Raw genomic sequence first — 14,365 nt, 5'->3', positions numbered from 1 at the left:
AAATGACCACTATCGAACAGCAGAATGCACACTGACTGCAGGGGATACTTGTCCTTCCTTCATCTTTCTAAGTATACATTGTACAGGCCAAGCATCCTACTCTCAAAACCCACATGTCTCCCAAATCTAAAACTGAATGTGCTCAGAAAGTTTTCAATTTTGGAGCATTTGGGGATTCGGAATGCTTAACCAACTGAGTATGTGCACATATTCCAGACTCTGAAAGCACTTCGAAATCTGAAATGCCTCTGGTCCCCAGCCTTTAAATGGGACAATGATGTGATAGAGGGACAGCTGATCTTCAGAACACTTATTTCCACATTCTGAGCATTTTAGATGCCTGTGACAACCTCGACCACTAGAAGAAATGAAAGCGAATCCACTTTCCTGTAGGTGTTCCTGAACTAAAGATACAGGTCCGTGGCTTGGAGAGTGAAGGCAGCTCTCCCCTGCTCTCCTGATCCAGGTTTCTTTAGAACCAGTGTGAGTTGCTGAATTGGAATGATGGCACAGATATTGCTCTAAGCCAGGGCTGGACCAGACTGAGAATTCCTTTTGCACTGGACTCTCTCAATAGTACTGCCAACAGGTAGGCAGCAGAAAGGAAGACTCCAACTGCTTTTCAGACTCAGACACCTAGGGCTGATGCCAGGATATCTGATCTCCCCAAGAAGTGGCTCCAGGTAAGAGTAGAGGATGTACTGTAGCCAGAATTACACCACTGGGAAATACAAATGACTCCTGCCAAACGGAGAAGCCAACACATTTAGCAGAATAAGGGGCATGTGGAATGCATGCCTGTTTACTTTTGCTAGTTATTTTAGAAGTTTGGTATATGAGTGATATAGTTTGAACAAAACTGACAAATACTAAAAAAAAAAAAAAAAAAAAAAAAACTCAACACATGTATCATAGAATCAGAAGAGAAAGTAGAGTCTTGTAACTCAAAAGGCACATCATGATTTAGCAATGTCAACAATATGCCTTTACAACCTGCCAGATTTCACTGACACACACACAAGCATGGGATCAATGCACTTGTGTATTAAGAGTATGTGTGAGCATATTGTAAAATACAAGAGATACTATGAAAAAATTATGTACTAAACTTTTGTAAGTGGTATATATGATCATTTGTAGTTCAAATAGTCACAGGTATCACCAAAGTACAAGAAGCATATCCTTTGATTCTTGGAATAGTGGAGTATAGAGATTACAAAGCTCTAAATCAGTATCCTGTTCTGTTGCTTTCATGCATAATGATGAAAATCAAGGCATCTATATTTACATATCTTGGAGGATGCAGCCCTCTCAAACCACAACCATGTTATTTTGCTGCTCTCCACAGAAATGAGAACAGGAGACATACGTCTTTTAAAATCATATGCTCTCATTCCAAATGTCAACGAACTATGCCTGACTGCCTTTCCCCTTCCCTTACAGCCAGAGGTATATCATGAGTTGGAAAAGTTTTCCCACCCATTCTGTCACACAGATACTACAAAATGAACAGGCCAGCCCTGCATTAGCAATACAGGACAGCAAAAGATTCACAATGGCAAAGTTACACAGATTTGCCTCTTCAAAAGAGGTCCATAGGAAATAGGCTAGTGTGAATTATTATTTTTTGCATTATACAACTGCATCTTATAAAAATCAGATTGTTTAGGGAGGAAAACACTGGAAAGGTTCTATAAAGAGTACCAGAAGGCCCAGATACAAGATAAACACGATTAGATCAAACGAACAGACTGAGATGAAGTGTCTCCTCTTCTCCCTCTTCTTTTACTCTCCACTAATTCGCAAGAAAAGTCTTAGCACCACATCACTCACATTTCCAAAGAGGAATTTAGACACACTTTCACCAGGATTACCCAGAGACCCACAGAATACAGACTACCTGAAATAATCCCTGCCTCCCCCCACCCCCTAGCAAGGTATAAACTTTTCAAACTGTTATCCAATAAACAAAATCCCAGCTGCTAAGGGGGCTCTGAGCTCTGGGTATTGAAAGCATTCATTCCTTCTCCAGCTAAAGGCAAAGGAGTCGCGGTTTGGGTTTTTGTTATTGTTGTTGTTTTCTGTTTTACCTTTGTGTTCGTCGAAGCCTGTTTCCACTCCTCAAGTGAGGCAGCGTAAAGTTTGAGAGCACAGTCCAAAAATTGGGGTCAGACATGTCCATCTCTTTCTCTCTTCAATTCACTGAGGATTCAAGGCCATGAGACCAAGACAGGGAAAAAGGATAAAAGAAACAGAAGAAGGCAGAAAAAAAAAATCCCAATTATCTACTCACTCCCTCCAGAGAAAAACGTGATATGAACTCTGATCTCAAGAACAACTTGCAGCATGTCTGAGAATTACCCGTCCCGTTCTAGCCTTTAATTAATGCACAGCCATCGCTCAGAGGTTCAGGAAACTTATTTCCTCTTAGGTTTGCCCTCTCCTAGTGAGCCTTGGCCGGCTCGAAACTGTAATTACAAGAGTTTAGCCGTGCGTTCTGCTCAAAATGCTGTCTGTGTGATTCAGTCCAAGGTACTTTGTCATCTGTTTGGCAGATACCATTCGCAGCCTCTGCAGGGGGGGTGGCGGTGGAGGGACGAGGATGCCTATTTTAAGTCTTCAGTTCCGGGAGGCTTTGCTTATCAGCAGCACACCATTCACATCCGAACATGCCCAGTGTAGCCTTTCCTTTGGCTATCGACATACAAGGAAAAGAATTTGAATAGGAAAAAAAAAAAAAAAAAAAAACTCTTCTTGTCCTCCCTCTAGGGGGGTGGGGGAGGAGGGGGGGTGGCAAAGGGGGAGGGGGGTCGATGGAAACTTAAAAAAGCACTTTTGAGAAAACTGGCCTATGAGAACACTTGAACCTGACACCTCGTGGACGTTCTCAGGGTCCAGAGGCAAAGGAGGGGCAGGGCGCCGGCCCACCCCGACAATCCCTCAGCGCCACTCCAACCTGGAGCGGGGCCTCGCTGGCCGGGGTTGGGGTGGGGGGTGCTGCCCAGAAACAGGCATGTGGGCCGCCCGGCATCCTCCGCTGCTCCCCCCATCCTACAGCCTGAAATGGATCCGTCCTCTAAAATAAATAAATAATTCCGGCTGCTACGCCCCGGACAGGCTCCAGTGTGAGCCCTGCACACCTGAAGGCTGGTGGGTGATTCAGCGCTGGACCGGGCACAATTAAAACCCTCCCAGGGAAGTTCCCGGTGAGGGACTCTTGGCAAGGACGCCGGCTGTGTGTGGTGGAGGAAAAGCACACAAACGCCAAGCCACCCGCGCCGGAAAAAAACCTCAGTAAAACGACACTGACGAGTTTACAGCCCAGCCACCGAGTGGATTGACTGTATTGCACCCTTGGGTGGCTTTGGGGATGTGAAGGGCAGAAACGGGCAAAGGTCAACCCTCACATGTAAATGTCTTGTCTGGCAGTGATTGACGTGCTACGTGGGTAGAACTGGTTTCCCTTCTAGTCTGCTAGAGGTGGGGAAAGAAAGGACTTAAAGGGAAGGTGCTTGTGCAACAGTATGTAAAGGAAAACAGAATTCAAACGAGCTGCTTTAAACCTGGTGTAAGAGTGTGACTCCCCACAAAGTATGTTCACATCAAAGATTTAAGAGTTTCTGGATATAATTCTTATGCACCACCTCACATTCTCCTATAGTTTGCACTGGTAGACAATGGACATAGTATTTTCCCCACTCATACAACTGAGAAACTGAGGCTTAGGGATGGGAGATGAAGTAACAAAACACACTTCCCGAGATGCTGAAAACTTTTCTCCAGCTTTTATGCTTGAGACTAAATTATCTCTTCTTTCAAAACAAACTGATTAGATGATCTCCAGCCTTCAATCCTAACTACTCCAGAGGCTAAGGTATGAGGATGGGGATTCACAGACATATCTTAGAGATTTAGAGACTCTAATCTACAATTAATCAGCCAGGAGTGACGATGTAGATCAAGTGTTGGTGTACTAGCCTTAAGCCAAAATGCCAGACAAAGTTTAAGTCTCAGTGTTGGTACAAACACATTCCCTGCTTCTAAGTTCCTGAGTTCAAACATATTCAAGGTTGAAAAATATTTGAAAACAAAATTGGGTCACTACTGAATGTATACAGATTTTCCTTTCTTGTACTCATTCCCTAAAAGAATAGCAATTTACATAGCACTCACACTTTATTAGCTATCATAAATAAACTAGAGATGATTTAAAACATAAGAAAGGATATATGCAGGTTATATTTTTTAAAAAAAGCACAACTTTATGTAAGGAACTTAGTATATGTGGACTTTGGTAGCCTTGTGGATTCCTAGAACCAATACTTTGCAGATATCCAGGGGTGACTGCATTTTTTCTTTTTCTTTTTCTTTTTTTTTAAAGTAGCCCCAAAGCTCTATTAGGGTTTCTCACTATTTCCTCCTCCCCCTCCTCCTCCTCCTCCTCCTCCTTCTTTTTCTTCTTCTTTTGTGTGTGTGGGGGGGGGGGAGCGGGGTCATGGGGCTTGAACTCAGCCTGGACGCTGTCCCTGAGCTCTTCAGCTCAAGGCTACCACCTTACCCTTGAGCCAGGCCCTTCCAGTTTTCTAGAGGTTAACTGGAGATAAGAGTCTTAGGTCCTTTAGTGCCTGGGCTGTCTTTGAACCTGGATTCTCAGATCTCAGCCTCCTCAGTAGCTAGGATTACAAGTGTGAGCCACCGCGCCCAGGGGAAGGAGCTTTCTTATACGTTGGAGAATGTTTGATAGCATCCCTGATCTTGACTTCTACCCATTGGATAGCAGAAGCAACAATCAAAAATGTCTGTAGATTCTGCTTGGAAACCAGTGTTCAAGATAAAGACTTCACTGGTGAAGGGTTGTCTATTAGGCTTGAATTTTTGATCCAATATATGTGGTGAACTTACATCATTTAGTATATGCTTGTGTTCTGCCAGTGTAGAAGGGTTCCATATAGAACCTTTATGAAGTTGGTATATCTAAGTGAAACGAGTGTAGAATACCACAGACAGACTAGCCTGGAGCAGCCTCCCCACACAGGGTTCTCTACTCCCAGTGCCTTGAACAAGACTACCCAGGTACTCATCACACTATATGATCATAATTGTCTCCTTACTGCTGACCTCCTCACTCATCTGTGAGTTCCTCATGGCTGAAGACATGTTTTATTGATATCTATGTTGCTAGTACCTGGTAGCTTCTCGTTTAGTAGGCACTTCTTAAATGCTTTTGGAATGGTTACTTCCAAGGCTGAGATATCTATGACTTCCCTTAAGATGCACTTAAGCAATCAGTAATAGTACATCAACTGATATTCTCACAGAATCTTAAATTCTCTACAATCCCATGAGGAGGCTGTTGCATTCAAAAGAATTTCTCTTGTTGACTCATTTTTATCTGCAATTGGAAAAGACTGTAGTGCTAACACTCCTCAAATCTTGATATGGTTCTAAAATGTGTCAGAAGCAAACCCAAAGAACTTCCTTTGAGGTCCATGTCCGTGTTGCACAAACCACAGGAAGATCTTTCTGGGCTCACTTTTAGACTAAGAGTGATAATTACATACTATATGCTGTCCCCTTCCCACCCTGGAAGAGCAATCAAGATCCTAAGAGAGGACTTAAAAACCGTACTATACAAATTACCAGTTAAAGGATTTCTCTAGTGAAATTAGAGAAGAGAAAAGTTAGGGGATGAGCATTAGCTGTCTATGAATATTTAAAGGAGGATGTAGAAGAGGATTTCAGCCTAAAGATAAAAGGGCTGGAACAAGAGCAGATTTCTTCCTTGGATGTTTGAGCAGATACAATTGAAACTCAAGCACTGGGCAGTTTGCAGACTTGATAACTTCTATATTTCTCAATGCCTTTTATTTTTCTTCTTTTCCAAACCCATATATTTGGCTTCTCAACTCTTTTTGTTTTTCTTTCCTTTCTAAACTCATGTATTTGCCTTCTCCTGTGAGAATGATAGCAACTAAAATGGATAAATCAATGACATACAACATACTTTGCTTCTCTTGATTGAATCATGCGTACCCTGGCCTGTGGGCATCCAATGCCAGGTTTACTTCTGCTCTGAATTTTAAGGAAATTAGGCAAATTCTCAAAAGAAAGGGTAAAGCATATGTTTTAGCTACATGGACTTTCTAGACTTTCCTTTTTAATACTTAAAAGACTCAGCATGATGTGAGTTTATTAAAACTGAAAATATAAAAATAGAGAGCAGAGCCAAGAATCCAGAAATGAAACAGTTAATACAATGAAAGTGCTTGATATATCCCCAAACTCATTTAAGATAAAAGTAGGTGTGACACTAAAGTGTACTCTGCGTTCTAACCTGTTTGACTTCATTTTGGAACCTATGATTCAGAAGGAAAAGCAGTCGGTAAACACAAGAATTAAAACTGTCAGATATACTGACATTTTCCTACAGATGAAATAATTATATGGGTGGGAACTGAAGCACAGATTAGCTACAATCACAGTAAAACTGACTCCAGAAGTAAGAGGAAATTGAGATTATTAGAAATTCTGTTTTATAGTGAACATTGTTCCTTTTCTTTTTTTTTTCTTTTTTGTGGGTCATGGGGCTTGATCTCAGTCTGGACACTTTCCTTGAGCTCTTCAGCTCAAGGCTACGGCCCTACCCTGGGCCTGGGCGTTGTCCCTAAGCTCTTCAGCTCAGAGCTAACACCCTACCCTTAAGCCAAGCCCTATTTCCCTTTTCTAGAGGTTAATTGGAGATAAGAGTCTCAGGTTCTTTTGTGCCTGGGCTGACTTTGAACCTTGATCCTCACATCTAAGCCTCGTGAGAAGGTAGGATTAGGATTACAAGCATGAGCTACCTCGAAGGCAACGCAACTTATTTTTTCTGATTCTAAAATCCACAGGAGCTTTTTTAGAACTATGGAAATTAAGGAAGATAAAAAACTGAAATCACCCAACAGCAACCACCAAATGATGACTATTTGAGCCAATCTTTTCCAATTATTTTCTAATCTAACTGAACTAAGACATGATTAGAAATTCTTTAGCATGGGGCCGGGAGTTTGGCCTAGTGGTTAAAGTGCTTGCCTAGCATGCACGAAGACCCAGGTTCGATTCCTTGGTACCACATATAGAAAAAAGCCGGAAGTGGTGCTGAGGCTCAAGTGGTAGAGCTCAAGCCTTGGGAAAGTCAAAGGACAGTGCTCAAGCCCTGAGCTCAAGCCCAGGACTGGCAAAAAAAAAAAAAAAAAAAAAAGAAATTCTTTAGCATATAGCTTCCCTCTGAATATACAGATAAGAGTAAGAGTTTCTACTTACTGTACCACACTCAAGACTATTCAACAGATGAGCTTACAAGGTTCATTCATTTATCAAGATTGGCCACTGTTTTCCTGACAAAGGTAAATGAGATTGTAAAACAAGCTTGTTATGTGGAAATGCTAACACAAGAAGAGATAAATATGTGAGAAAAGGTTAGGTCCTTCAGCATTCTTTTCCCTCCTATATATATAAAAAAAAATCGCCATATCCTTTTTATTGATGTGTATTTGTCTGCTTTTTTTACCAGCTGCCCCATGACACCACAGGAGAGTGTGGAAAGATCCTATGCCTGGAATCTTGTTTCAAACTTGCACAACATGAAGGAACTAAGTTTCTATGGGCAGGACACTCTGGACACATGACCCTGTGCAATGCAAACATAAGAAGGAAAGAGGGGCTGGTATTGTGTTTCCACCTGATCCTGACCTAATCTCACCAGCATAAGCGTTACCACATTCCTAGCCCCATCTCCTGGCATCTAAACATGACTACTTCCCAAGATTTTTCCATACCTCATGTACGATCTTCTAAATAATCTCTTGAGTTTCAGGATAGGAATATGAAGAACACAGTGCCTGTCCTCAATAAGCGAAAATAAAACTTAAAAGATGGAAATGCAATGATGGAGCAGAGCACAGACAGAACACCAATAGCAGAACATAGAATGCAAGGAGGAGCCCATGGGAAGAAAACTCTCCTAGTGTCACTAATCAAGGTTATCCTCACAATGCTAACACATGGAGGAAAATAACAAGAAAAAGGAACAAATAAGAACAGATTTGAATGCTGAACACCGAGAGACAGACAGTAAACAGGGTTATATCAGCCCAGAGATATGATTTTAAAAGGAAAAAAAAAACCTTGAAAACAATATCACAAGACAAGATTCAGATTTCAAAACCGAATGGACAAGACAAAGGAAACAAAAAGGCTTGACTTCTTTTTCTTGGTAAGCTGAGCAGAGACCCAATGATGGGGTGAAAGGCATGGTTTCTGGGTGGGGAGGCTCAGGCTGATAGGCTGCAGTGAGAAAAGAATGCAGCTTTGTCCTGTATTCTCTGGATCCCAAGAGAAGCATAAGTCAAGAACAGCAGCAAATAGTACACTCTTAACTTCACAAAATCTAAAAGGAGAGACTAGACAGGTATGGGAGATGAAGGACTTTGCTCCTGAAGCAGAGGATCCTTCATCACAGAGAAGCTAAGTGCAATGTGTTCTTAATGGGACTCTGTGTGTGTGTGTGTGTGTGTGTGTGTGTGTGTGTGTGTGTGTGTGTAACACTCCTTATTTGCAAGGATGGCCATGCTCTCTCTTCTGTCATTCAAGCAGGAGAACTAACAAAAAGGCCCACAACTTAGTCCCCCAGAGTCCTATTCCACAGAGAAGGGAAGGAAATGAATGTCAGAAAAGCCATGGCAGGGCATACAAGGCAGGAGGGGGTTTTCCTATAAGGAAGCAGATCCTGAGCAGACCCAGAGATGGCTGTGTCTGTGTCTATCTCTCCATTCTGAAACAATTTTTCTGGAAGATCCATCAGGGATCTGACAGTGTTAGAACAACACCCGGGGACCATTGTTACCTCTCTCACACACAAGAAGGCTGGGCGCACAGAACCAGACTTGTTCTTACATTGCTATAACACTGAACTTGTGTAGCCAAGGTTCTGTATAGCCTTGATGTGAACCTGCCAGTCCCAACTAATTACGTGTATGTCTCTACGAGCCTCTGCCCCAGATGGATCCACTGTACCAATATGCAGAGTTGTTTGTAGATCAGTCCCTGTGTGGTAAAAGTTTCTTAAGGGACTGTGGCTCCCTCATATTTAAATCCCTAATATTAGGTGAAGAACAAGGGAGAAGAAGGAAGAGACGAAGAGTGTGAGTAGGGACAGAGAGAGAGACAGTCAGAGAGACAGAAAGATGGACAGAGACAGAGATCAATTCATTGTTCTCAATAAGAAAGATAAATGATTGCAACATTGGGGTTAGATGCCTGGAATTTCAAAGACTGTGAATGTTTTAAAAAGTTTGTTTTCTGTCTGTTTCTATTTGAGCTTCAAAAGTCGATGAGTCCATTCAATGATTTATATACACTGAATTGGGAAAGTCTATTTATTGTCTCAGACTACTCACATGCAACTACAGGTGGATAATGGTTGGGTATACGCATATTACTATTTGTAGGAAATGTACATCCTTTTTGATGGTCACAGTGAACCCTACTTACTAATCAATCCATTAGACTCTCACATGGGAGTTAACTTCAAGGACATCGTGCTTCTTGATCCAGAAGCTTAGGGCCAAGGTACATCGTTTCTCATGCAGGCCCTGAGCATGAATTACAGCACAATTATAAGAAGTGTCAATTTGGTTTAAGTGGGTCAGTGTAGTTAGTTATATTTAGCCCTTTAGTAGCTGACACCAAGGCCTTTCTGTAATGTAAGATTAAGGTTAACTTATCAGTTCATCTTTTCTTGAATATTTTTCCAGGTCAGATAACTAAAGTTGTGGAAAATTATCCAATTAAAATGAAAGATAGAAGTTGCCATTCAAGTACTACATTGGAACAGATTGAGGTAGAAAACATGCCCTTCTGTAACGATCAAAATTTTATTCTAGCCAGGTGCTGCTTTTCAAGTGGGTAAGGTCTGAGGATCATGGTTTGAAGCTAGCCTGAGCAAGAAAGCCTGTGAGACTTATCACCAATGTACCACTGAAAAAAACAAAAGTGGAGCTGTGGTTCAAGTGCTGGAGAGCTATTCTTGAGCAGAAAAGGTCATGGACAGCACTCAGGCCCCAGTTCAAATCCCAGTACTGGCACAAACACATCAACACAATTTTACTCAAATTGTCACACATCAGCGTCCTATGTTGATGAGAACATGAAATCTTTAGCCATGAAAATTTTGCACAAGCTTTAATGCCTGTATCTATTAGGTTGTATTAACTTTAATGCCAACACAATATTATAAAGGAATATGAATTAACGAGATAATAGAATGTCAGCTATGAGAAGCATTCACTCTAACTAGCTATCAAAGAAATGTAATTAAAATATCAGTCAGATATCAATTTTACCCAACTGGAAAACATTAAATAAACGGCAATACATGGGGTCATTGGGAAATAAATACTCCTTACCAATGTTTCAGAAAGTAATTTGGACTTGAAGAATGAAAAGACACATATGCATGCATGTACACACACAAATGCATGTAAGTACATTTAGATATATGCATTTATATTTGAACTATAATGCCACATTCTGCAACTTAAACAAAGAACACAATGAAGTACATGTAAAAACATTTGTGAGTAGGGAAATGAATCCCAGAATTCCTTGTAATAGTCAAATATTAGGTAGGAGGATCAGTAGGTATAAGAACAATTATTAATAAATTCTGAAACAATCCTAAAGCACTATTTTTAAGCAAACCATTATAGAAGAATGAACAATTAATTCCAGGGACTCCTAAGTTCTAGTCAGTAGAAGCTGTGAATTAGGTTACTAAGAGGTAAGCCATATTGTGTACATGTAATTAAGGTTGTGAGATGGAGCTGGGCATGCTGGCTCATGCCTGTAATTCTAGCTACTCAGGAGGCTGAGATCAGAGGATCGCGGATCAAAGCCAGCCCAGGCACTGAGAAGTCCGTGAGAGTCTTATTTCCAATTAATCACTAGAAAACCAGAAGTGATGCTGTGGCTCAAGGGGTAGGGTGGTAGCCTTGAGCTGAACAATTCAGAGACAGCACCCAGGCCTAGAGTTCAAGTCCCACAAACCAACAAAAAGAACAACAGCAACGATTTTGAGAATAAGAGATGATACTAGGTTGTTCACATGAGACTTAACTGCAGCCACAAGAATCTCTGAAAAGTAGAAGAGAAAGAGGCAGAATATGAAAAAGGAGGAATATTAAGCTAAAATAATATGCTAGGCTGCTAGTTTGAGTCGGAGTCTCCCTTCCCCTAAGAGCTAAAAATTGCAAGGAATACACTAGCAACTAGCCAGGGTAGGGAACCAATGCCTGCTTGGAGCTTCATGGAGTCCTGGGGCACACTGATTTTAGCTCAGGGAAACTGATTTGGGTCTTCCGACCTTACAACTCTAAGAGAATGAATGGCTGTTGCTTTAAATCACGTAGCATGTCATAATTTGTTGTGGCAGCCGGAAAACTTAAACAATAATGTTTAAAAAAATGTAATGAATAGAAAATGCTCTTGAGATAATATAGTGTATATATATAGAGATAGATAGATAGACATGTATGTATGTGTGCATCTATCTGACTTAAAATGATGTGAATAAACATCTATATGGGATTATGATTGATTTTTTTCTTTAAACTTCTTTACATTTTAAAATTATTTAGGTAGTTTTACAAAGGAGGTATATTTTTTAGGAGTAAACTCAATTATTAATTAAGTATCATTTCTAATTACCAGAAGTTATGCATTGAATAGTCTTCCTGAAAATTTTGGGGTACTTTGAAAAGTTTATAAAGTTAAGAAAGAATACATACTTTTACTCTGACATTTTTATAAGATTCTATTGACAGTTTTGTTTTGTTTTTTTGTAGTGTGGGCTTCAACTTTGGGCCTGGACACTGTCCCTGAGCTCTTCAGCTCAGGGTTAGTGCTTTACTACTTGAGCCACAGTGCCACTTCTGGTTTTCTGGTGGTTAGCTGTAGATAGTCTCATGCACTGTAGAGACTGGGCTGGCTCTTCATAGAGAATCTCTGCTCTTACCTCCTGAGAAGCTAGGATTACAGACTTGAGCCACCAGCGCCCCCTGATCCCAATTGACATTTTTGATGCATGAGATAAAATGCATGAGTTAAGGCCTAAAACTGAATCCTAAAATTGCTTTTAAAAACAAGACTTTCCTAAGCCAGGCGGTGCGTTGGTTCACGCCTGTAATCCTAGCTACTCAACAGCCTAGCTACTCAACAGGCTGAGATCTGAGGATCAAGGTTCAAAGCCAGACACAAAAGGACCTGAGACTCTTATGTCCAATTAACCTCTAGAAAATGGGAAGTGGGCTTGGCCCAACAGTAAGGTGGTAGCCTTGAGCTGAAGAGCTCAGGACAGCGTCCAGGTCCTGAGTTCAAGCCCCATGACCCACAAAATTCAAAAAGAAAAAAAAATTAAAAAAAAAAACAAAAACAAGACTTTCCTATTTTAGGAAATCTAGGTGATAAAAAAATTCCCATTTTTCTGGACATAAATCCTTACCTGTCTATGGCAAATGGCAAAATGGGCATTTCCAAGTTCCCTAGATGATAAATTCACACACTGCTTAGTTTCGAGGTGAATATTTGCATTATTGCTTACACATTGTTGAGGCTGTGCATTTATGTGAACAGTTTTGAATTCGAGACCTGCTTCCCTGCAATGCCTTCCTTCACTGCTCAGAAAAATCATACGCATCTACTTATAATATTTTTGAGATATTATTATAGCAAAAAATGAGGTTCTTCACTTAAAAGTATTAAATAATATATGAAAATATCATTAATAAGTTACTTTATAATATATAATAAAATATAAGATTACATAAAATATATTAGTAATAAATAATAAAATATATCATATAATATAATGTAGCCTACCATAAACATGCTCTCTTTTATGTGGCTAGATAACCCAGATTTTAGTCTCTTTTCTTAAGTAGATGAAAATGACAGGAAAGGCGAAGACTCAGTTTCCAACCATGAACACATTCTTCCAACCAGTCTGTGCATTGGCATAGATGTTACAGAAGTCGACCATATTAAAGTTTGGGATGATGTATACCTTTTAAAAGGTTATTCTAGTTTATCAGAACCACAACAGTCATTCAGCTCAACCAACCAAGCACCAGATCGATGATGATAGGTAGATAGCTATCAGAATAATTTAAGAATTGTTTATATTAGTCATCCTTTACACGTGATGTATACAAACTTATTTTTAAAATATTAATACATCAAGAAGAATATATCAAGAAGAAAAGGAAAAAAAGAAATAAGGTGAGATGGCACACATGAAACCGAAATAGAAAACTGAAGATGATAGAACAAATTCTATGTACAAGTGACAGAAAAAGAATACAAGTTTGGAACACAGGAAAACTCAGTAAATGTTTTCATTATAGATAAAATGATAAAAGAACAATAGAATTGAGGTTCCCTCTCCTCCTTTCTTCCCCCCAACCCCGCCATTACAAGGTAATGGTTCTATTATTTCTTACCTAGATTAATATGGTTCCCTTCCCACTTCCTGAGACTTCTCATTATCAATGTGCAACCATTCTTCCAAAACTGCCAGCTCCGGCATGAGCACACAATTGATCACCCTACCAGGAAGCAAAGTTCAATGGCTCCCATTGTTTTCTATATTCCTCCAAGGATGTTTTCCATCCAAGCACCATGAATCAGCCAGAATCAAAATGTAAATCTTGGAGGTCCTCTCAGCATCCACTGACTCAATAATTTGGAGTGTGAAGTTCAGAAATTCATCTTCTACCAAAAGGTCTAAGGGAGGATCCCATGTACATCAAAGACATTTGTTTGAGAGGCACTTCCTTGAAAAATTAAAATTTCTTTAAATGGAAGAGTTTTTTTCTGTGAGACAGTGCCCAGCTGCCTGCCCTGCCTCATCTCTTGCGAGGTAGTTTATGCTCCAATCATAGTAAAATGTGTACATGTCAGAAATATTGAATTGCTTTAAGATCCCCAGACCCAATAAGTTCTGCCACACCTCATTGCCTTTGTACAGCTTGTTCCTTTTTTTTGGGGGGGGGGAAGAATTTCCACCTCCTTCTCTCAGCAAACTTTTGCTCATCTTTCATGTATGAGCTATAAGGTCACCTCTCCACCCAAGTTTGCCAGATTTCTCCTGCATACATAAATGGCATTTTTCCTGGCTCCCCTATGAATCTTACACATTGTATGCCTCTATTAAGGCAATCACTCTACGAGAGCATGGTGTTGTATTTACAGGTTTAATGCCCCACCAGACAATGAGTGTTCCAGATACAAGGACATCTGCGTCTGGCTCAAACTACAAAGTAGATACTCA

The 14,365-nt window shown here is 40.4% G+C and overlaps 1 protein-coding gene across 5 annotated transcripts in view; it reads right to left on the bottom strand.

The window, feature by feature from the left end:
* Mast4 (microtubule associated serine/threonine kinase family member 4) overlaps positions 1 to 14,365 on the bottom strand; it is a 415,893-nt gene that overhangs the window by 159,990 nt on the left and 241,538 nt on the right. For 2 of the 5 annotated variants that reach the window (XM_090331764.1, XM_090331765.1), the window contains exon 1: positions 2,091 to 2,492. The exons of the other annotated variants lie outside the window; for them this stretch is intronic. In XM_090331764.1, the coding sequence (XP_090187890.1) occupies positions 2,091 to 2,182 (92 nt within the window). In that variant the 5' untranslated portion in view covers positions 2,183 to 2,492. Of the gene's footprint in view, positions 1 to 2,090; positions 2,493 to 14,365 lie in introns of those variants that run through there. 5 annotated transcript variants of the gene reach the window in all.

The sequence above is a fragment of the Megascapheus bottae genome, chromosome 4 (assembly GCF_031878675.1).
Source record: "Megascapheus bottae isolate mThoBot1 chromosome 4, mThoBot2.hap1, whole genome shotgun sequence".
Lineage (NCBI taxonomy): Eukaryota > Metazoa > Chordata > Mammalia > Rodentia > Geomyidae > Megascapheus > Megascapheus bottae.
This window is presented reverse-complemented; position numbering and strand designations above follow the sequence as displayed.